Source organism: Hylaeus anthracinus, unplaced genomic scaffold, assembly GCF_026225885.1.
Source record: "Hylaeus anthracinus isolate JK02 unplaced genomic scaffold, UHH_iyHylAnth1.0_haploid 1, whole genome shotgun sequence".
Classification (NCBI taxonomy): domain Eukaryota; kingdom Metazoa; phylum Arthropoda; class Insecta; order Hymenoptera; family Colletidae; genus Hylaeus; species Hylaeus anthracinus.
Genome location: NW_026533255.1, coordinates 1,608,003 through 1,631,967, shown reverse-complemented (window position 1 = coordinate 1,631,967; position 23,965 = coordinate 1,608,003). Strand labels below are relative to the sequence as shown.

General features: G+C 32.1%; 4 protein-coding genes across 8 annotated transcripts in view; 2 read left to right on the top strand and 2 right to left on the bottom strand.

Annotated features, from left to right (window-relative positions):
* The window catches only part of LOC128896463 (neogenin), a 29,760-nt gene extending 24,905 nt beyond the window's left edge, over nucleotides 1–4,855 (bottom strand). For 2 of the 5 annotated variants that reach the window (XM_054159825.1, XM_054159823.1), the window contains exon 1: nucleotides 4,499–4,854. In XM_054159825.1, coding sequence (XP_054015800.1) covers nucleotides 4,499–4,553 — 55 coding nt within the window. In that variant the 5' untranslated portion in view covers nucleotides 4,554–4,854. Of the gene's footprint in view, nucleotides 1–4,498 lie in introns of all 5 variants that reach the window. The other 3 variants (XM_054159826.1, XM_054159822.1, XM_054159827.1) reach the window with 3 other exon arrangements.
* A 2,746-nt stretch (nucleotides 4,856–7,601) lies between these two features.
* LOC128896464 (actin-like protein 6B) lies at nucleotides 7,602–10,015 on the top strand. Its single transcript, XM_054159828.1, has 6 exons — nucleotides 7,602–7,755; nucleotides 7,988–8,334; nucleotides 8,408–8,737; nucleotides 8,811–9,062; nucleotides 9,135–9,332; nucleotides 9,408–10,015. The coding sequence occupies exons 2-6, from the start codon at nucleotides 8,008–8,010 to the stop codon at nucleotides 9,621–9,623; spliced, it is 1,323 nt and encodes a 440-aa protein (XP_054015803.1). The 5' UTR covers nucleotides 7,602–7,755; nucleotides 7,988–8,007; the 3' UTR covers nucleotides 9,624–10,015.
* A 143-nt stretch (nucleotides 10,016–10,158) lies between these two features.
* On the top strand, nucleotides 10,159–12,723 carry LOC128896465 (odorant receptor 13a-like). The gene is given in 9 exon segments (XM_054159829.1): nucleotides 10,159–10,978; nucleotides 11,064–11,219; nucleotides 11,295–11,481; nucleotides 11,569–11,779; nucleotides 11,782–11,899; nucleotides 11,964–12,063; nucleotides 12,156–12,260; nucleotides 12,335–12,490; nucleotides 12,603–12,723. Coding segments are annotated over 9 exon segments (1,269 nt in total). The 5' UTR covers nucleotides 10,159–10,802; the 3' UTR covers nucleotides 12,663–12,723.
* Nucleotides 12,482–23,777, bottom strand: LOC128896462 (serine/threonine-protein kinase atr). The gene is made up of 40 exons (XM_054159821.1): nucleotides 23,642–23,777; nucleotides 23,203–23,405; nucleotides 22,948–23,118; nucleotides 22,734–22,891; nucleotides 22,398–22,547; nucleotides 22,136–22,334; nucleotides 21,923–22,062; nucleotides 21,275–21,843; nucleotides 21,053–21,217; nucleotides 20,503–20,982; nucleotides 20,257–20,434; nucleotides 19,931–20,176; nucleotides 19,739–19,855; nucleotides 19,539–19,661; nucleotides 19,206–19,453; nucleotides 18,911–19,132; nucleotides 18,647–18,818; nucleotides 18,453–18,579; nucleotides 18,251–18,375; nucleotides 18,017–18,177; nucleotides 17,784–17,944; nucleotides 17,349–17,542; nucleotides 17,198–17,282; nucleotides 16,982–17,127; nucleotides 16,805–16,921; nucleotides 16,604–16,743; nucleotides 16,308–16,532; nucleotides 15,975–16,235; nucleotides 15,673–15,898; nucleotides 15,427–15,611; nucleotides 15,155–15,354; nucleotides 14,818–14,990; nucleotides 14,612–14,755; nucleotides 14,381–14,538; nucleotides 14,062–14,293; nucleotides 13,855–13,993; nucleotides 13,631–13,745; nucleotides 13,391–13,544; nucleotides 13,000–13,236; nucleotides 12,482–12,930 (listed from the first exon to the last, which is right to left on the bottom strand). The coding sequence occupies exons 1-40, from the start codon at nucleotides 23,683–23,685 to the stop codon at nucleotides 12,748–12,750; spliced, it is 7,473 nt and encodes a 2,490-aa protein (XP_054015796.1). The 5' UTR covers nucleotides 23,686–23,777; the 3' UTR covers nucleotides 12,482–12,747.
* Between the last annotated feature and the right edge of the window lie 188 nt (nucleotides 23,778–23,965).

Here is a 23,965-nt window from a genome sequence, read left to right as displayed (position 1 = left end):
TGGGAAAATCTTCCTCGAAGTCTCAGCTTTTGAACGGTATTGTCAAAAAAAATTGTACGGTGGTATTTTAGGGAGAAAATGACGTTTGAATGCAGAAAAGCGTGGATTTTTAAGTGAAAATCGATATTTTTCAACAAAAATCGACTTGTCGCTTTAAAATTGACTTGACATCGCGTTTGATGTACTTTTTAGTGACACTCCCGAGCCTCCTCAACGTAAAAAAAAAAAACTTTTTGACACCTCAAGCCTCTCCCAGCCGTGTGTAGAGCCTGAGTGCGAGGTGAATAATAATTGTTTTTGAACATGTATCCATAGAATTTTCGTTTTTAGAGACTATTTAATCAAAATCAACCTCGGTGTACCAATAAATAATATAGAGATTGGAACACGATCGATTTCACAAAGCAAAAAATCGATGTTTTCGCCGCAGGAGAACCGATAAGTTTTGATTTAGGAAGCGGGCATTTTGAACGCTTTTCTGCATTTAAACATTTTCTCCCTAAAATACCACCGTACAATTTTTTTTGACAATACCGTTCAAAAGCTGAGACTTCAAGGAAGTTTTTCCCGAAGAGTGCCAGCCGAACAACTATGTCTTTGAAACCGAAAAACGATTACAGAAATAGTCAAATTTTTTTTAATTTTCACAATGTAAAGTTTGACCTAATTTTTCAGTTATTAAACCTACGTAATAAATTTCGGTTTTGCATCAGGGTGATGGAAAATTTAGCGCTCTTTCGAATGGTATACTTAGTTTTAAGTTTGTACTGCAATTTAGTGGAGTTATGGCCGTTTAAAGATTGTCAAGTCGAAAACGCAGAAAAAAAATTAAAAGTGAAAATACTCGAGAATAAGACGACACAAAGAAAATGTCAAAGGAGAGGTCCGAACTCATACGTAGACACCCTGTATAGTGTTGAACGTAAATGCTTCTGGCGGCGTAACCTCTTTAATGAATCCGTAATGTGGAAGACCGAGACTTTTGTGTTCGTGCATGTACGCCGCGGTACGGGCTAGAACAATAGTCCCTAGCCCTGCCTTCTGCCTTGTACCTCTCCCAATTCGTTGTCAGTTTCATCAGGGGAGCTGTTACTGCCCTCGTTATTGCAACAGTATTACCAAGGGACGCGTCCACGTCCCGATCGTTGGAATCGGAATTACACCCCGAATCACCACCATATACGAGATAACTTCCTCTCCATAAATAATAACCATCCGAAACACAGTGCTTCTCAACTTAACACTGTTTTTTTCTTCTCATAAATACATATCCAACGGCCAACGGTTAGGATTCTCGCTCTTTTCTTCAACTGACAATGAACCAACGATCACACCCAATGTAGACCCCACGTTACTTTCGATATAAAGGGCCAACTGAAAATTTCTTTCCGTAGGACCAACTCTTGACTAAGTACAATAAACCAACAGTAGCCAGACAATTGGCTCTACTACACTTCAATAAAACAGCTTTCAGAATGTTTTTCGGAGATTATTATTTCTTTTACATATGAGATTTACACCTTAATTGAATAATAAAATTGAAATAAAAAGCAATTTGTATATTTGAAAAATATTTTATTTGAAATTTTGTGATGTTAGTCTTTTGTGTAACGTTCATTAACGGGCATTATCCCCCCGTGTAAAGCTTTATTAAATTTTGCTATTAATTTATATGGAGGTCAAACGCATTCTTTTTTTTAAGACGTAAGCCACTCCGATCGAACAACACCAACATTTCCATTGTCACCATCTTGAGTTGCTTCAAATTCAATTACTTTCTACATTATGTAAACATAAAATAGAAAACATATTATATACGAAGCACGTTTAATCGTGATAAATGCACGCGTTCAACTGCATTAGTGCCTCGTCGCTTCCTACTGTCGGCTTCGTCGATCATTTTTTGTTTTATAACCGTCGTTGTTAGGAACGAAAATTCACATGAACTAAAAATGTATATTAAATAGAACGCAATAAAACAATACGCATTACTGTTGTACGAACGGATCTTTCACTTTCCATATTAAATTACTACTTACCTGCTTTACATTAGAACCGATCATTTCACCTTTAACTGGCAAAATAAAACACTCGCGTTGCGAATTATATTCTTAATTCGTAATTCGCTGGCTGGCTTCATGCGCGTCATTTTCAATCATTATTCGTGCTTTATTGTAAATGTCAATGTGTAACATAAGATAAAGTAATGGATAACAAAAATGAACTGTCTGGTGACAACGGTGCCCGCCCAGCATCACATGGATTAAAAATTAAAAGAAACAAGAGTCGAAAGACTCGCCCCGTCGTTGTACCGGCAACAAAGCTTTTCATTTGTTTTCATTTTTGCTTTCTGAAATTAAAGTAGACAAATTTGATGAATAGTCAATTAATAAACTTCAATATACTGTACATAACAATACTTCAGTAGGCCATCCATGGCCCAACGATAGAAAACCCCGAGTATTATTCATAAATAAAAATAGAAAGAACTCATTTTAGAATATAACAACAGGTTCTCATTTAACAAGATTTCCACAACGTCTGAGGACAACGTTTAAGCGTTGGCGTGATTTGCTTGGTTCGATGTAGTATTATTGTTGCAAGTTTCTTGTTAATTAACCAACTATAGTAATTGTTAACCCAACATTGTGTATTTGTAGGAAAATTGTCATAATCCTTTTAACGTGGGCCCCTATTTGGCCATTTCTAGCCAAAAGCACTAACTATATCCCAACTGATTCCCAACTATTAGAAACCTAGTATTATTCATAAATAAGAATAGAAAAAACTAATTTTAGAATATAACAACAGGTTCTTGTTTGTAACAAGATTTCCACAACGTCTGAGAACAACGTTTAACCGTTGGCGTGCTTTGGTTGGTCCGACGCAGTATTATTGTTGCAAGTTTCTTGTTAATTAAGGCGTACTATTCTTGAGTACTGTTCTTAAAAAACAATTAATTGAAAAATGAATCAAGTAATCGCAAAAATCCATTGCTATTCTTCAGATAATGTATCTAAAAGTAGTGTGTAGAAATTTCAGAGCAATCGGGCGGCACGTTTACTTTCTTTTGGGATTATCTCGAAACTACATTTTTCGAAATGATACAACGTAAATCTCGTAAACTATCGGTCCGATTGCTCTGAAGTTTGTACACACTACTTTTAGATACATTATCTGAAGAGTAGCAATTGATTTTTGCGATTACTTGATTATTTTTTTTTTTAAGACAATTTTTATCGTGAAATTTCAGCGAAAAATAAAAAAAAGATTTCTTCGGCTCACCATAATTTTCTTAATGGTAAAAAAAAATCCAATTGCTACTCTCTTGTGACAAACTTCGGAAACAATGTAATATTGTTCCTTTTCTTTTTCACATGCAACCTAAAGAATATAATGATGGAACAGCCCACGCGCGTTTCGTGCCGAAGGCCTCCACCAAAATTTTCGAACCGCCACCATTTTTTTTTTGTTATCTTTTTTGCTATAAAAATATTTTTTTCTATACTTTCGCATTTATGAATTTTTTAAGAATAGTACCCATCTGGCGAGCGCTCAGGGTGGCCAGACCCCTTAACCAACTATAGTAATTTTTAGCCCAACATTGGGTATTTGTAGGAAAATTGTCATAATCCTTTTAACGTAGGCCCTTATTTGGGCATTTGTAGGCAAAAGCACTAACTATATCCCAACTATTGGAAACCAACCGTAAATGCTACTAGGGTTATACATTCCAGTTTTGTTTACCAACATTCCACGATTTTTTTATTACACTATTCGTTTAGATTTATACACAATTCTTTGTTCGTACATTGTTTTCGTTCGTCTCGTTCGGCATAGAGAGAGTACTGATCGTCAAATGGCTCGTTATTTAATTCAAAGCTATACGGTGGTAAACGATATAATGAAACAACTACTTCTATAATGATAGGACGTTATAAAAGTGTATTGTATACAACGAACGTAGAAACGATTTTTATTTCACGATCGTTCGAGATACATATCACATGGTTTGTAAGTTTTAATCGGTGCCGGGTATGCTACCTAAACAATCTCGAGGCTCGACTACTTGCGCGTGTAAATTTTCGTCGAAAAATCAATCGATATTTCACAGTCTGATAATTTGGATTCTCGAGCAGGGATCCGAGAACGTTTTCCATAGCGTAATCTCCGGGCGTTAAGAGATTAGCAAACAGAAAATCGCGGAACGGTCTCGTAAATATTTGTCTACTACTACGATGGGACGAGACGCAAACAGTGGCAACTGCGAAGCGATACGCGATTGAAATATTGAACAAAAGGTAACAAAATAGAGTGGCATTTTCGTCTGAATAGTAGCAAGAAGGCGTTTTCATTATGTATATATGTATACACCTGTGATTTAAATCATTTTTTAATAACACACAGAGTTTTGATAGAATTTGCAACCGAGTGTGATCTACTCGGCATAAATAACACCAGACATTGTATTTTTACGGTAAAAATACATCGGACTTACCCAGTACGACGAATGTCAACAAAGCCAACAGGACAGCGAGAATACGCGGCTCCATTGGGCCAGCGGGTGTCACAGACTCCGACGCGTACGAAAACCCACTGTAATTTCTTCACGCGATCGCTGCACGAGCATACAATGTTCTAGCGAGAGAACACATGCCAATTCCTTTGCCTCACCGTCTCCTGTCAAACGACGAATCGAGTCTTGCATTCGCGAACCTCATTATCGCACAACACTGCCGCGAACGCGACGATAGAACATGGCTAAAGGACGGCTATACACCTCCGCATTGTCTCGAGTCGTTCAACGATCTGACTTCCACCGCCATTTTGTACGATCTCGCGATCGCAACGCTATCAGTGAGAACTCACCGAATTAACAGGTGGTTTAAATGTTTCTTACCGTAGCCAAAGAAAAAGCCATTTCGTAATAGCATTTGTTCAAAGATGTTTCGGAGATATATTAAAATAGTATTTATTAAAAAAATTCTAGTTTATTTTAACAAGTTTCCCAAAATCCCGCAAAAAATTTGTAGTCGTTTTACTAAGTTCAAAATTCTAACGATACATACATACACACATTTGTCTTCGAATGTTTGTGAAGTATCTTTAAATAAATTATATCATTCATTTTAGATATACAAAAGAAAGGTTTATCTTCATTATTTCACATTGAATTCAAGGTATTTTCAATACCAAATGTTGTTTTACTAATGATTAAAAATATTAAAAATGAAATTCTTGAATTAAATAAATTTAAAAAAAACATCGTGATAAATTAGAAATTTGACATTAAAAACAAGCTTATAATTATAAATTTGTTCATTTAAGTGTTGTAATTACAAAGATATTTTGATTAATTAAAATTTTATATACGTTTGTCTTCGATTGTACATCCCGTAGATCCTTAATTAAGAATTATTTGCAAATATTATTCCTCCAAATTGTTCAGGTAGGCGTCGTTATTCTATATGAACGTTTCTTCGATAAATAATACTTGATTGCCTGCTGTTTGCAAATTTCTTTTTTAACCCTAATTAAAGAAAGAACATTTTTAAACTCAGTCCCATTTTATTCAAACAATGGAAACATGGAAATTACATAACGCAACGAAAATATCTAAAGCAGAATACAACAATGAAAAATAATACACTTATCTAGATTTAATCTGATGAGTATTCCTTTACTTCTTCTGCTGTTTGAACTTAGAGAATATATACTATATAGTTCGATATAATAAATTTTGTATGTCGTATTATTTAGAATACAAATTATCTCATCTTTCTTGTCCAAGGAAAATGTGACTTTTAAGTGTGATAAATAACTATTTCATTGATGTGTTTATAAAATGAATTGGCCACAGCCTACTCGTGTAATTGGCAAATGTATTTTATAAATTGTTTCCACATAAAAAAGGAAAAGTACATAGTACGTGATAGTATTCTTAAAAATAAAAATATTATTTTGTTTTCTAACATTCATTTTTTTTGCTCCAATTAGTCGTTCAATTGTCAACAACTTATGATACCGCATTTAGTTAAACCTAGTTCATAAAAAGTATTAAAAAAACCACACAAGTGCTTATTTATATAAGCTTATTTAAAAGCCTTTATTTAGTAGTATTAATACTTGTTTCCACTAGGTTTTGGTTTCCCTGTTGTTAAATGCAACAAAGAGGAAGATAGTAGAACCTCGATTATTTCAAAAAAATGGCGCTGAAAATTTCTACAATGATTGAAGTTCTGTAAAAAGTGTAGGGTACGAGAAAACGAAGAGAGAACGTTTCCTTCTAGGTTATCTAGCCTACCTAGAAAACCTTTGTTTTAAACACTAAAAAATTTAATAACTTACAATTAGTCAGACTTTATATATATATATGTATATGTATAATAATTGGAAATTTTTGAAATCTTTCAGTACCTACCAGCACTTGCAAGAAAAGAATTGGTTGGTTGCCCTCTAGTGGTAAGTATGGAAGGTGTCGAGGCATTTCATACATAATCAAGGACTGACTGAACTATACTAATACATAATAGTGAATCAAGATAACCAATCAAATATAAAAGAACCCTACTTCCTCTTTATAACTTCACTTGTTACTAATAGTAAGTGACCATCTCTTCCTTTGGTGAACCCAGAGAACTACAATGAACGAAGCTCTCATGCAATAAATAAAACCGTTTTAAAAATTCGATATTTACATGTACTTTTGGTCTTCATTTTGCATTATACCTCATAATTTGATAGAAAATCATAATTTGAAAATTGTTTTCAAAATTCGGTATTTATGTCTATGTTGGCCTTTTCTTCGCATTGTACCTCAGAAATAATTTGTAAACAATCATGAAATTTAATACGATGATTTCTATTTAAAAGACATTAATATCGTTAAATTTTTGAAAAATATTTCCAAAATTCGATATTTATATATAAATATACATATATACATATATGTATGTATGCATATATATACAGGGTGTCCCAAAAATGTTGGAGGTCCTTGAAAGGGGTGGTTCGGGAGGTGATTTGAAACAACTTTTGCCTTTGCAAAAATATCAGATGGGGCTTCGTTAACTAGATATTAATAAAAAAACCCGATCAATCAGAGCGCGCGGATACCGTTGGAGCGGCCGCGCCGCGTCAATATCCTTCGATGCACGTCGGAGTCACTTGTTCGCGTACGAGAGCGGCTACCTAACGCGTAGCCATCGCTATCGTGTCCGCTCCAACAGTATACGCGCGCTCTGATTGGTCAGTGTTTTCCGTTAATATCTCCTCAACGAAGCCTCGGACAACAATTTCGCTAAGGAAAAAGTTGTTTCAAATCACCCCCTGAACCACTTTTTTCAAGGACCTCCAACATTTTTGGGACACCCTGTATATATATGTATATATGTATGTTGGTCTTTACGTTGCATTATACCTCAGGAATGATTTGATAGAAAATCAATTATTTTTCAAATTAATATGATGATTCCTGTTTTCGACAAATAAAATTCCTCTCTTCCCGATGGAAGACTGAAGTAGAATTTCATAGAATACATATTCCTGTGTCCGTGAATTTCGTAATTTGATGTAGTAGGCCAATCTCAAAATTGTTGCATTCATGGCAGTTTATGGTGGCGGCACTAAGCGTCTTCCTGAGTTGAGGTTATGTTTCTGTTGCGTTAAAACAAAATACGTAAATAAACGTTCATGTAGTCGTCAAGTACATATATTTTTACCATTTCATTGAGTTATTTTTGTAGAGAAGTTACGGTGAGTCGTAAAGTTACGATATAGATTTATTTCTAATGTATTAATTCGAAATGAATGATCAACCGTTCCGGCTTGTATGTAGTAAATGTAGCATTTGTATTGTTTTTATGACAGAAGTTGGTTTCTTTGTTCCTTTTTATTGTTAATACAAACAACAATCATGAGATTATATTAATTATTACGGAAAAAGTGTTTCTGAACACTTCTGAAAGTCATTTTATTGTTGTAACAGGTATTTTTCAAACCAACAATATGTCTGGTGGAATGCTTTATGGAGGTGATGAAATTGGAGCTTTAGTATTCGACTTAGGTCATCATTCTTTAAGAGTTGGTTATGCTCAAGAAGATACTCCAAAAGCTGAAATTCCAGCGGTTGTAGGTGTAGGAGAAGATGGCAATTGTACAGCAACAAAAACAGAACCTATGGACATTGATGACAAAAAGCCAGATAATAATATTACCCAGTCTGGAACCAAATATTATATCGACACTACTATACTACATGTTCCACGAAAGAATATGGAAGTTGTAAGTTATATGAAAGATGGTATGATCGAAGATTGGGATCATTTTGAAAAGGTAACGTTTTTAAATAACATTTTGAATTTTCAAATTGCACATGTATGCGATACTATTATGTGTCCTTTGATAGGTTTTAGATTACACATATTCCAAAGTAATTCAATCTGATGCGGAGTATCACCCAGTATTATTTTCTGAATCACCATGGAATGTACGCAGTAAAAGAGAAAAACTAACTGAATTAATGTTTGAAAAGTACAATGTGCCAGCTTATTTTCTTGTTAAAAATGCAGTTCTTGCTGCATTTGCAAATGGTAGAGCAACTGGTATTGTTGTTGACAGTGGTGCAACGCATACATCTGCTGTGCCTGTTCAAGATGGCTTTGTATTGACGCAAGCAATAGTCAAATCTCCACTTGGAGGAGATTACATAAGTATGCAGTGTAGACAATTTCTCCAGGTATAAATATAATTAGTACTCCTATTTTAAGGAATAGGAAAATTAAATAATTACATTTTCTAAATAATAACAGGATAACGACATTGATCTGTCTCCTTCGTACATGGTGGGTAGTAAAGAAGTTGTAAAAGATCACGATAAACCACGATGGGTAAAAAAGAAAGGTTTGCCTGAAGTTACTAAGTCCTGGCATAATTACATGGTAAAGAAACTCATCCAGGATTTTCAAGCTACAGTATTACAAGTATCTGAAACTCCATATGATGAAAAAATAGTTTCCACGATTCCTGCTGTACAGTATGAGTTTCCTACTGGATATCATCAGGTATTTCACATTAACGCAACGTGTATTATTTTTAGAATATCAGTGTCTAACAAATATTAATAACATTTAAAGGATTTTGGAAGCGAAAGATTTCGAATACCAGAAGCACTCTTTGATCCTAGTATGGTACAAATGCGTGGTGGTATGGTTGGTAATACTATGTTGGGAGTAGGTCATATTGTAACAACTAGCGTAGGCATGTGCGACGTTGACGTTAGACCGGCTCTGTATGGAAGTGTTGTTGTTACTGGTGGCAATTCATTTATTCAGGTACAACTAGAATATTATAAATAAAAGTATAGCATTTCGAAAATTCGTTTACATTGTTATCAATATATTATTTAGGGTTTCCCGGAGCGTTTGAATAGAGACCTCTCTATGAGAATACCATCTAGCATGAGATTGAAATTGATTAGCGTAAACGGATGCACCGAACGACGATTTGGAGCTTGGATCGGTGGGTCTATTTTGGCATCGATTGGTACTTTTCAACAAATGTGGATTTCAAGCCAAGAATACGAAGAAAGTGGGAAAAGTCAAGTAGAACGGAAATGTCCTTGAATTAAGAAAATTATTTATTTTCATTCATCTTCGTCTAATAATATCATCAATATTTGTACAAACATTTCCTTGATGATTACTTTATAAGTAAATAGGTATGAAAGATTACATTTAAACAAATTAAAGTCTATAAATACAATGAGAAATTTAACTTTTTTTAACATTTGTTTAAAACAAGTGTGTTCTCAATATTGACCTAAGACATGAATAAGTATATTTTACTTATACGTGATATCGAATAATGACTTGTAAAATATACCGTCAAAAGTGGGAGTTTTATTTATTATCAATGCACCACGTAGACGCAATAAAATTTTATAAGGTATGGTGTATACAAGTTGTATTAAAATTTTTATAAAAACTTACAGCAATACACGTCTTCAAAATTAATGTACACGATTGTCACTGTTCAAAAATGGGTTATTTTATTTCCGAATACATATTTTAGATCGAGTTGTAAACTAGCATTTGTCTTCGCTTCGTTTGCTTGGATATCGGTTTTAGAAAATCTTCACGAATAAATCTAAAATTTTATATTCATTATTCGGAAATAACATTTTCCCATCTCTATCAAGGTTCCTTCGTCACGTGTATTTCCCCTTGGACTAGAATACAATTGTAAAGCCAGTCTCTCCTCGTGAAATTGAATGAGTAACGAACTGTAATTTTCTTTTAAAAGTACACCTTTGAAATTGTATGTAGTAGCAGAATCATTATATGTAAATAATATATGACTAAAAGGTACAGTTTCAAAGGAAACCTATCATTATATTAAACACATTTAATGAGCTACTGTACTAGTGAAGTAAGTGGTGTACATACGACTATATTTTTTTAATTGCCTTAGTACAAGATCAAAGTTCAGAATATTCTATAAAGCAAATGTATCATTATGGTCTTAACAATTGATACTAATAATCGACTACTTTCAAGTCACAGTATGTGTCCGTTTAAAAGCAAACTGTTCAGTAAAGTAGAAATTAGTGTAAAATATGGATGAATTCCAAATTGTTTAAGATAGTAGCAGTATCTTCATATTATCAGTTATTTGGACTATTAGATTTACGGATGTGTTGTTTGCTTAGAATATATTCCTTGTAGTAGACAAAGTTTAAAATTACTAATGCATATTTCTTTAGCAAACCATACTTTTTTATCAATGTTAACAGTATAAATATAATGAATATTGAAAATTATATATTCATAAATCAGTTAGTGCTCAAGTTTGTTGGACTTTACCCGATAAATATTGTGAGATACATTGTATGCATTAGTTGTATTATACTTATCGTGATACCACTAATAGCACAAATTTATATAAATTTGGAAAATCTCAATATTCTTTTGGAAACAAGGTTTGGATACGTTTAAAATTGTGGCACTTAAAATTTAGCTTGATAAACAGCTTTTACTAAGTAAATAATTTTGTTTTTTTTTCAGTTCAGTTTTACTCACAATTTCACTTTCTATACTAAAATCATTAATTTGGATGTTTAATCGAACAAATTTGGAACCTTTTATAAATTTCATGTTAATAGATTATTGGAAAATAGTTAGAACTGATGTTTTTGGGCATTTACAACACGAGTATGCAATGTAAATAATCATTAATGCTGCTAAGATTAGCGTTAATACTATTTCAATATAAATAAAGTATATATGTTTTTTCAGACGTGCTAAAAACATTACAAAGGGATATTTATTTTTAATATTTAATGCATTACTATTTTTCTTTAGTTTACCCATTATTGAAACGCTTATTACTACAATGCAAGATTCGACTAATAATTTAACAAAGAAGAGTTTTCCATTTGTTGCATTGTATCCTTTAGCTTTCTATAATTTTCCCTTCTACGAGGTATCGTACGCAAATCATTTATTTTTCGTTATAACTCTGACATAATTTCAAATTTGATTTATTTAATTTATGCAAATGCATACATAGATTATTTATGTATCTCAAATACTGGCAACGACTGTCTGTGGCCTGATGATACTTGCAACTGACACCCTAATTGCAACTGCTTTACTTCATACATGTGGGCATTTCAAAATTCTTAAAGGAAATTTAAAACAACTAGATTCCGACATTTATTGTGTAAGTATGGTATGCTATTTACATAAAATTCTGACTTTATGCAACGGTATCGTTCAATCAAATTTCATATTTCATAGATAAATACTTTGAAGAACAACTCGAAAGCTATAAGGGCAAAATTATGTAAAATAAAGATTCAAGTGGTGCATGTAATTAAACATCATCAAGTAATTCTTTGGTAAATTAATTGAATGTGCATAAATGAATTTGATTAGTTTTTCATCCATCTAATTGAAATTTAGGTTTTGTGATAATATGGAAAAGAATTTTCATTTAATCCTCTTTCTGCAAACTATGGCCAGCTCCCTTATAATTTGTTTCGTCGGATTTCAGGTTTCTGTAGTAAGCATGATTCTAAATTTACTCAAAATTATAACAAGGTATAAAATAAATAAATTATAGTATAATGGTTGATACATATTATTTAATTATAGGCATTAATGGAAAAATCTAAATTAATTAGATACTTTTCTCATTTTACGATGGCACTTTTTCAACTATTACTATTCTGTTTCCCTGGAGACATTTTAATCTCCGAGGTAATAAATTTCATACAAAACTCTAGTATTCACAATACATATATTAAATATTAAACTATCTCATATTGCTACAGAGTTCTAGTTTAAATAGAGCTGTATATTTTATACAGTGGTACGAATTGCCAGCTTTCATTAAGAATGAAGTGTGCATGCTCATGTTACGTTCTCAAAAACCTAGTTACGTTACCGCTGGAAAAATATACGTAATGCATTTAGAAAACTTCACATCGGTAAAAATTTTATTAATGCTAATTTATGTATAAAAATATATAAAATTGTTATTATTACAATACTTAGTATACAATACTATACAACAATTACTTTATTTACATACATTTACAGACACTTAGTACTGCACTTTCATATTTTATGATGCTTCGACGTTTCAATTCAGAACCTTGAGACCAAAGAATTGATTTGTATCATTCTAAATACTTGTAATGCATGTTTTTCCTATATACAGGTAATTTATACATTATAATACTTGTTACATATATGCACCCCAACCAAAATACATTTGGCAAAGATTATCTATGTTTGTTGCTTCTAGAATTAGATGGTTAGTTTGTCCCTCGACACTAAGATTCAAGGCAATATTTTCTAATTTTTTCCCATGAGATCGTATTAAACCTTTTAGCCGTTGTTCTATATTCTTTATATGTACTACAGCCTAAAATATTTAACGTTGTAGTCAATATTGATATTAACAATTTACTTCATTATTATATATATTGTATACCTTTTCATTTGTTTTTTCACCTCCTTCGCCAGTATGGTTCTTATTCCAGCTTACAAGTGGATCGTATACAAATGGAGTGAGTACACTTAATAAAGTGCTACATTGTTGTCGAAGAACCCTCATAGTTATTTCACAAGCACGTCTAAATGGTCCTTCAATTTTTAACGGTCCCATAGCATCTACCATGTTATGTGTTAAACGAAATGGCACACGTTCCGGCCAGTCGAAGTCTTCTCCCTGATAATTTCAATTTGAATTTACTACTTGCTATGATTAGTGTATAAACACTATTTAGTTAATATCTTATTTTACTAAATACAAGGATTAATAACGAAATAAATGCATTTTAAATTGCTCGCTGTTCATAGTTAATTTGCAGCTTTATATGTACCCTGTTGAATAAACAATTGAAATCCACGTGCACAGAATCTCCGCATTTAGAGTCATATAGTATATTCTCCCCGTGACGATCTCCAAGGCCAAGAATATAGCCCACCATGGACATTACTGCTGTAGTTCTAATGTACGCGGTACGTGCTTCGTACCTGTATTGCAAATTTCTTTCGTTTTATATGTCGTGTACTCGAATGATAAATATTGTTTCTTTTATAGGATTAATCAGAAAACTTACCATCCATATGGATCGGGGAATGTGAGGCGAAACCAGTCTCCAAGAACTGAGGGATGTCGCGGTAAGAGTTGCTCTAAGAATACCTTCCTCTTTTTTTCCAGAGGATCTTTCAACGCTGCAATGTGACAAACAGATAAAAACTACGCATTTATTCAATAAATAGAATTTCACTTCGCATTTCGAAATCTTCGAATTCACTTTCGCATAATGTTACTTCTACTTACCGCACAACATGCTCTTAAGTTCTCTATTTGTAATTGCAATACCTCTTTCTTTATACAAATTTATTATAACAGGTCTAAACCCAACTAGATTCGGTACCCATTCTATTAAACCGCATTCTTCGTTTAAGGGTACAACGCTCTATAATATAAATAAAATATACTGCGTTACGAGATAACTTAACGTATAATATTTTTATTTAAACTTACATATGTTCGAATGTACAATCTTCTTTGTCGCGATTCTGGATCATTTTGAAGATACTTATTTACAATATCGTTGAATTCCATTAATCTAAAATCTCTTCGTAAATCGTCTTTTGGCTTGCACATGAAAAGATATTGCCTACCATCTGACCCTTTTAAAGCAATACGTCGCGGTCTTTGCAAAGATGGCATAATGGCTACACTCCCTTCTATTCCAGCTATGTGAATCCAGTTGCTGCAAATTTATGAACAAAATTATTCTATTCATAATATATGATACACGATAGATGCTTTGAGTAGTATCGTGTAATACTATACGTACGATGAAAATGGATTGTGATTTTCCAATGATACGCCCTTAGAGGGCAGATGAAATTGTCTAAACTTGGTTGTCGGCATCATAATTTGGCTAAAATCTCTATGTGAAAGTAAACGGGGAAGGTTTTGCGATAATTGATTTACCGTAGTACTCATGACGCCCTATTGGAAAATCATAGATATGTAATATTTTATTTATTTTAATGAAGTATGTTTTATTCATTTTAGACCTTACATCTGGAATTGTTTTATTGGATAATTCGATTAGTCTTTCCCATAATGTGTGGAAATCTTTAATAAGTTTTGTCATTTCAGCAGTTTTAAATTTAGAGTTATTGAGTATTTCTTGACAACGTCTTTGACGTGCAGGGTAGGAAGACTGAAATATACATATACTTTAAATTTAAATCTATTTAACTACTTAATAATTTGAGAACTTACATTGATAACTGATGCCATCATCCATAAGCAATGTTGGGGATATGCATAAATGAGCTTTACTACTATTGTACAAAGAGTATTTTGCACTTCCGTAGAGGGATGGCATATTCTAGATATGAGTTGGCTGAATGCTGTCAGCCACATAAATATTGGTAGCCTTTCTTGATATACTTCTGTACAATAAGAAAATATTGCTCAAATTTTCAATTCTAATTTTACTATTCTCGAATTCAATTCGCCTCTAGACTAGAATACCCCTTTAAGTAAACAGATGAGGGGAAGAAGCAAAATCTTTCAGTCCACAATCGAGTTAAACTTGAGAATAACAAATCCTTACCCATAATTTTTGTCATTTTTAATAACGCATCTCGTCGAAGTTTTTCAACTTCTCGATTACCATACTGTACAGTTCGGGATGTCATGCGAGAAGCAAAATCCAACCATATAGTCAACATTCTTGGCATAGACTGATGAATGTATTTGCAACCATATTGAAGTGACTTCCCATAAAAATTCATAGCGTGCACTTGTAAATCTCTAAAAGTATTGTGTGTTAATAACGAACATTATATTACATATATAATGTTATAGTATTTAGATGATAGTTACCGTCCTCTGCTATCTTTTTCATCGTCAGTCATTCTATTTATGACAGATTCGTAATACTGTGCACAGGAAAGTAAACTTTTTTCCCATTCTCTCCAAACTTCAATAGCTTCCTTGTAATTTATAATATTAGCATCGGTATCTACATTAACCGTTTCATCATTATATTTTGCATACAAAAGTTTTGCCTAGAAATTAACGAAAATTAATATTATTCTTTGACAATTTATCCTGTTCTTGTAAACAAACCTTTGCACATTGTTTTCTTTCTTCTATACGCTCTGTCGATGCCAATGTTTTGTAATATGCAGAGGGTTGAAAGCAACTGGAAAAGCATCGTTTTAATGTTGTAAAAGCATCTTCTTGGCATCCTTTCTGCCAGTATAACTGAGCTTGTTCTATGTAAAGTTGTTGCGGTGGGCAAGAATCGCTAGCTGATAAAATATACATGTACGATTGTTGATGCAATCCCCTCCTGATAAAATAAATATAATTTGAATACTCGATCAATTAGAAAAAGATAATTAGCACTTACAAATAAAAATACATACTTTCTCGCAATCTTGGCGCTTTTAAGCCAAATCTTGCCAATTTCTTGTTTAAGTATGGAATTTTCTTTATTGTTGATTTCTTTCTGTAATTGAACTGCTAAATCTAACGTTGCTCTACGCATACTGAATACAAATTCAACTCCACGCGAAGCTCTGACGAGTTGGCCACGCTTTTCCCACTCTTCAAATATCATTGGAAGTTGCTCTATATTAGTTAACATGGTAGAAACTGCTTTGTCGAACTCATTTAATATGTGTAGTCTATTAATCATACAAAATTGTAATAAACACTATTCTTCAAGTTTTTAGCATGATTTTAAATACGAATCTTACTTCATGATGTAGGAGTAACATTGTTGATAAGCTCCCGGGCGTGAAGCATCTTCTAGCAACGATACTAGGTTTTTCTTTAATGATAGTAAATCTGGTTTCACGCCTTTCTTTAAATCTTCGAGCAAAGTATGCTTTATATTTTTTTGCGAAGTATCATCAAGTCTAGTGAAATGTGCCAATCTCCAAAAAGGTTCATGTTCGATCATTAATGGTTCTAGCTCTGGTCTAAAATATAATTTTTCAAGGATACGTATTATTAAAAAGAATATTCGTTCGATATCTATATATATAATTACCTGCTGCTCAAAACTCCTTCGGTAATATGTTTTGCTGTGAAAGGCTGATCGAGACCAAGGTAACACTGTATCATGCCTTGCAAATATGTATGTTTTAATGTTTTTTTTTGTGCTAGTCTTTCGTAACATGTAGCTGCATCCTATACATTTTATAAAAGCTTTAAATATATTAAATGTACTTGAAAATAAATTATATCATACCTGAAGCTGTCCATTGACTTCATGAGCTAAAACTAATTGCTGAACCGTAGGAGTATGATCTTGAGTAGCTAGTATACCTGATATACCATCCGGCTCATCCAATTGTGCATATATTTTCTACAGGAAAAGAAACTGTAAAGTTAATTTTGAAGTTATATCACTTTAGAGTTTACTTACAGCTAGCAATCCACCCTCCAGTGCTTCTGATAATCCCTTATTAGAGGAAGCCATATGTTGCTCTAAATACATTAGAGCCCTATGATATTCTCGAGATTGATAACAACCTTCAGCCACTACCAATGAATTTAATTTCTCACAGAAATCTAAACAAGTATGAAAAGAAGATGCATTAGAAGTAAACCTACAGTTAATAATCCACATCAAATGACTTACTTTTTACTGCTTCATACTTATGATTACGATTTAATCGTTGTTCCCAAAGCCATCTTTGCAAATGATCTAATACTGAAAATACGATCTGTCCAAAAATTATGAAACAAATTATTCATTGAACAGCAAAGATAGTGCTTTTTAATTTATGTACCTGTGCACAACGCGTTCGTCTAGTTTCTTCAGAGATTCTTGTATCGTCTGCCTTTACGCTATGCCCATGTCTTAGCGGTCGATGACGCGACAATTCAGGATCAAGTGTGGGTTTCTTCTTAACATCGATTATTGTCAACATTTCCTCTCGTATTCTTGTATGTTCTTTGTCTGTGGCATTTGTTACTATGTATGCTGGTGAATACAAAAAATAGAAAATACATAATATGCATTCATATATGTACATGGTATTTCTTTCGAAGATATGAAAAGAAGTCAAAGTTCTGTTCGTTTTTAAAGGAATAAATATTCTGATAATGGAATGAATGTTTTTTTCTTCAAAACGAATATTTTGTTTGCTTTGACTCATGTTTGTATCTTCTCATTAAAGGAAACACAAGAGTATTACTAAAATAATATTACCAGTATTACTTACACACAACATGTAACAAACAAAATGTGAGTATTTTTATATCTCGCTTAAGTGCTAATTTACACGCACGTAATACACTATTGAGCCTTTCATCGTAGATGTCGTTAAACATACTGCAAAGCCAATTGTAAGCCCAATTTTCGACGGAAGAACCAGCTTCAGAACTGAGGGATCAGAAGATGTACATTTAGTACAATGTCATGTATAAAAGATCATGTTGAGGTTTTTTTATTTACCCATAAATAGGATGTGGAAACTTTTTATCATTGCTGACAGCTGCTATTTTGTAATGCGAAGTTAAAAAGGGAGAGATAATTTGTCTCGTAGTCAAAGGTAGGTTATCCCACAGTTCACTATTTTTACCTTCAGGTGAAATATCATATGCTTTTAAAATTTCCTAGAATCACATGTATCCTTAAAATTACACACATGTTTACTATACAAAGCTTTTAAATTATTATATTGCATACTTGAATAGCAAGTGAAAAACAGTCCATACTCTGACTGCTCTTTTGCATTTGAAATGCCCGCACATGCTCAAAGAGTATAGCACAAGCGAATTCTTCGTTCATATCAGAAATAAATTTACTGTCATCTGGAATGTCAAAAGAATGTTAATATGTACAACGTATAAACGGTAAAGTAATAATTTGAAACTAATTTAATATATACCTCGGGCAATAATTCTCCGGGGTAGAAGACTTGGCTCGATAGCACCCAATTCTCCTAAACATTCTCCATACAATAAACGGATACATTCATCTGTATGGTGACATCCAATTAATAACGTATCCAGTAGCTACAAAATTGATACTGATTAATACATAATTAATACCTACATTTATTATTTTAAAGGAGAAACATACATCAACGATCAGTGGATGGATATCTGTTTCGCTTAGAATCATTTCGTTCAGTTGGCTTCGGTGTTCTGCCAGAAATTTTTGCAAATATATCAAAGCCCTAATTCGTACTTCATCCGTTTCATGAGTAACTCGTTTAAGCCACAACTTTAAATTTGCTTCGAAACCTTTGGGCCTAGAATCCATACAATGCATAGTTGTTAGCACAAAGTAAAAGGCGAACTATTAATTGGATAACGTGCAACATAAAGATTATATTTTGCATACCTGGTTTGCAAAATTCGCGCTTTAATTATATTTGAAATGTCACCAGGAACGTCTATGTCGTCTATAAAAAACAATTCTGCAATGTGATTAGAATTTTCTTCATTGCACTCGATGATAAGGAACTTTAACATTGCAATCACTTTTTCTGGATATATTTTTAATAATGTTATCAATGATACGCATATAGTAGGCAATAAAGGCCCAAGTTCTGCGATAGCTATGCTGAAACATTAAAACAAGAACAGTTACACAATTTTAGGCTTAATAACGTATTTCCTTTTGTGTTTTAACATACTTATGAATAAATGCATTCCATGCATCGCATACGAGAAGTCCAAATCCTGGCCTTTTAAACCCAAGCGACGTTCGTAACGTTGCTAGAATTTTATACCTTAACGGTGTTAAATACTCTGCTCCCATATATCGCATTAATGCAGCTAACGAAGCAAGCGCAGATTGCTGTGTATGTTCATCCGATTTAGATCCAAGTTTTATATCAAAGTTAACTAATATACCGTGCAATCGTAAATTCAAATAAGATTTCTATAAATAATACAAATACATATTATACTTATGTTAAATTCAATATTTCTTTTATTAATACACGCTGGTAAATATACAAACGTACAATTCCTTTTCTTGTAATAAAATTTTTTTCTGTAGTAGTATCGTAATCGGATATAATTTTTAATAACCCAACTATCTTTTCCGGAGATTCGTGAAAATATAACATCAGCTCTTCAAAAATATCCTAATAATCACATTTGTAGACGATATTAATATTGAATTTTAATGATGCAGTCATGCTTGTAAGCTTATTTTTCTTACCATAAATGATTGTCTTGTCAGAAGCGATAAATTTGTGTGAGCAAGTTTGGAGACTAATCGTAAACATTCTGTAGCAGCTGCTAGAGGCATGTTTAGAAATGCGTAACTGCAAATATACTGCAAAAAATCATATGAATTATTACTAAACAAGTGTAATACAAAATCGACTAGATTTGTATTTTAAATACATACAGGAAAATATTCTTTCAACATTTGTTTCTCATCCATACTGATCAATTCAGCTATATCACTCAAAAGAGCTTTTGCATTCGGCATATTAACAATGAAGGAAAGCAAGAAACAGATTGCATAATGGCCATCTTTACGCAACAATTGACGCGAACCCTCGTATCCAATACACTTTGCAACACGGTGTATCGATGTGGCCATGTTGTAGGAACAATTTATAAAATTTTGGACTGCACACTGCATTATGAGCTAAAATAAATCAAATGCATGTATTACTCGAAAATACAATTTTATCATTCATTTTAATTTTAGTAAAATTATTTATTTACCTTAATAAAGTCTTTCTTATACCGAACGTATAATGCTTTAGGAGAAACATTTAAGAATTTAGCAAAGTCGTGATACGCGGTTGTAGCGTACGCTACTGCTGCTGGAGATGATGTTGAATATAATATAGAAATGAGAAATATATTCAAAATTGGTCTCTCCATTATGTATAATGGAATACTGAAAGTAAAATATTAATAATTTATATATATTTACAGAAGCTAAATAATATTACATATTTATCTTACCTTGTACAGTTTCTAGCTGTAATAAGCAAAGTATCGTGTAAAGCATGATTGGAATTTTTTAGAGCTTTCATAAGAGCACTTGCTATAGTATTAATTAGTAAATCTACAAATTCATCTAAAAAAGTAGGTACATCATTTTCTACGTATGCCAGAGATTTTGCCACAATATTTATTTTATTGTTTAATATTCCTTTTATTGCTTCAGCAATATTAGAACGAATCACAGAATTTTCATCTTCTATGTACGAACACCATATTCTTGCTATTTCATTGTCATTAAACGATTTTATGTGATTCGAAAAAGAGAGAATATTTTCAGAAATACGTAAACGCACTGATACGCATTTTGAAGATAACAAACTAAAACATTGGCTGAGGAGGTAATCGTATTCTTCAGAGACATGATATACATTAGAATTACTTGCACAACTGTCTGTACAACATTTGCAGTGTATCGTCCACTTTGTATTATTTAATTCTCTGTTAGGAAAAATATTTTACTCGATATCTGTTCGTTATACAAGTGGATTAATCAATCATTTAAAATTACCTTATAAAGTCTGCATGTCCTGACAAATAACAACTGATTTTTCCCAACACAATCACTAGCACTTCATGAACTTTTTCTTCTTTTGAATTTAATGCAGTTTGAAGAATATATTTTGACATATCGACCAATTGTATTTGATTGTTCTTCAGAAGTAGAACGCTACTCCTATAAATTGTTTTATTTATATGAACTTATATAAATTTTCAAAAATAATGTACTTACAGTAGTGCTCCCACAGCTAACTCAGTTTTAGAATTTAATATGCAAGTATTTAACAATTTAAGTCGCTCCATTCCATTACCAAATTCGCAAAGAACTTCAAGGCACTTTAACATTGTTGCAATATCAAGAGATCTAGCAGCTTCTTTCACATGATTATTTATTATTCCTTGAGGAATTTCAATATGCTGAGTAAATGGTAAAATTAAAAGTTTTTGAATTAAATCTTTATTTGATTCATCGTGCGCCATCATATAAATGAAACATTCAAAAATATTTTTCTTTTGCTGGTATTGTCCAGAATTTATGGTTTCCAAAAGTATCTTTAAAACATCATCTAAATCAGTCGTGTACAAATTAAATTGCAACTTTAATTCCTTCAACCAAGACTGTAAAATATGCGAAGTTCGCAAAATATGCATAGTTCTTTCAAACTTTCTTTCTCGTGTCACAGTTATTAATTCATTTCTCAATAAATTCCATGATTCACAGACATCACCAATTAAATTATTTGTACTAGCAGTATGCTTAATATCGGTGAAAATATATTGAATAAAAATCATAATAAAGTCCTGAAAATATTTAATATTATTACCTTTCATATTATCTATATATTAATTAGATAAATTAAGTAGTTTAATTGATACAAACTGGACAATGTTCAAAATATGAGATAAACTTTTTCGCTTCGGATAAACTACAGATTCTTGGTTCCTTTATAAAATACTGTTTAATTTTGTTACATACTACTTCTTTCAGTATCGTTATACTCTCAGGATTATTATTGTAACCTAAACATTAATTTTCAAATTATAATTTGTTATAAAAAAAATATTGAAGGTATTCATATTCTAGTTTACTTACGTGTTAATTCATAAACAATAAGGTCAATGACTTGAAAGCATAATTCAATAGAATTTGGACATACTGGCGATGTTCGAATAAATTGAGTAAGCATATCTACAAATGAATGTAACTCATTTCCTGATACTTCATTCGAATCTACCCATGTAGAAATTATTTTAACAATCTCAATGGCATAGAGAATTAAATGTTCAAGTTCCTTAAAATAAAAGTGTAATTTCTAATATATTTGTATTTCAATATGCAATTATTGTATGCTTACCTGTTTATTAATTAAGGAAGATTCCATTAATTTTACACTAAGACTTAATGCCATAAACTTTACATTTGGAACAGATACAGTAATTGTTTTCAATATAGTGCCTGAAATTGCTTTCTCATTCCAGACCGAGACTCCTGTCTTTGTTACAATCTAAAAAAATAGATATAAAGTTTAATAGAGTACTATCAAGAGGGTCTTCCAATCTGAAACACTTAAAGAAGTGCTAAAGCATGAAAATGTATAAATATCTACATAGAAAAAATTTTTTTGTATTTTTAATTCCAAACCAAAAAATGTCCTTAAGCATAAAGATAAAATATAAAAATAAAAAGTTACTTTTAATATTGATACTTGTACTAGCGGTATATCTGAATACTTGATTGTAACAGGAAATGCTTGCAGATCTAAATTTTCTATGATATTTCTTTCTGTTTTAAATTTAGTTAATACAATTTCATCTCGATCTTCTTTCATTTTGTAGAATTCTGATATTTCTGAAATGTTTAATATCATTAAATTTTGAAACTCGAGTACTATTACAATTACATACCTTGAAGAATATTCATGTACTCAATGCTAATAGTTTCAAACATTGTGACATGATGTCTGGATAATATTCTAAGCATACAGGCTTGTATTTCTATACTGTTAATTAAAATATCATTGCTTAGAGGGTCTCCAATTATATAAAACATTGTACCAAATAACCAAGTAGTAAAAGCTGTAAATACAATATAATAGAAAATTAAAAAATACAACTAAACAAAGTGAATTAGAAGTTATATTTATTTTTTCATATTTTTACCAGCATATTGACTTTGTAACGTTTCGTTTTGAATTCCATTACTATATGGTGGAACTAAAACTGTAATTAAAGTTGCTGAACCTTTAAGTATCGATTCCAAAAGGGAACGAAGCATTTGTTCTGCGGTTGCATTTTTTAAGTCAGAGAAGATTGCAATTATAGGGCTGTTAATAAATTTCCACACCGAATCTGCCACTGTTATGCTAGAAAAGAATTGTTTTATTATTCGATCGTTACATTGTAAAAATTCTCAAATATACAAAGTTACATAAAAATTATATAAAAACATGAATTAAGTTTATACAAATAAATATTAAACAAATAAATTTGTATAATACTCTTATTTCATTCACATTTAAAGTAAATTTCTACCTCTTAAATGCCGGTCAACCCAATTTAAAATCACATTGATTTTAACAAACTGTGTGAAACGATTTACCTGCTATTATTTTGGAGAATAATGGAATTATCAGTTACTTCCATCTTATGTTGTTAATTTTCGTCTATTATTCGAACCACATGAAATTAAACATTTTGTTGCAACAATACGAAATAAATGTACTAAATGTTGGACTGCGTTTAAAGTACTTTAAAGGTAACTTAGATTGTGATTGGGTGCATCCAAAAATGTCACCGCTCACTAAGCCGCTCCGTGAGCGGGTTTTAATACCATAGGCGCCATCGTTGGAAAAATTCCGAAGTTCGTAATGAAAATAGTTCCCAATATTTCCGTAAGATGCCGCCACTGATACATTTTAATCAA

Bases quoted from the DNA above. Each gene is read 5' to 3' on its own strand.
- LOC128896464 (XM_054159828.1), top strand. From the start codon at position 8,008: ATGTCTGGTGGAATGCTTTATGGAGGTGATGAAATTGGAGCTTTAGTA. The intron at 9,063-9,134 runs GTATTTCACATT...TAACATTTAAAG, and splicing joins TTCCTACTGGATATCATCAG to GATTTTGGAAGCGAAAGATT. The intron at 9,333-9,407 runs GTACAACTAGAA...TATATTATTTAG, and splicing joins GTGGCAATTCATTTATTCAG to GGTTTCCCGGAGCGTTTGAA.
- LOC128896462 (XM_054159821.1), bottom strand. From the start codon at position 23,685: ATGGAAGTAACTGATAATTCCATTATTCTCCAAAATAATAGCAG. The intron at 15,899-15,974 runs GTATGTATTTTT...TTATTTTATCAG, and splicing joins AGCGCCAAGATTGCGAGAAA to GAGGGGATTGCATCAACAAT. The intron at 13,746-13,854 runs GTAAGTAGAAGT...GTCACATTGCAG, and splicing joins ACTTAAGAGCATGTTGTGCG to CGTTGAAAGATCCTCTGGAA.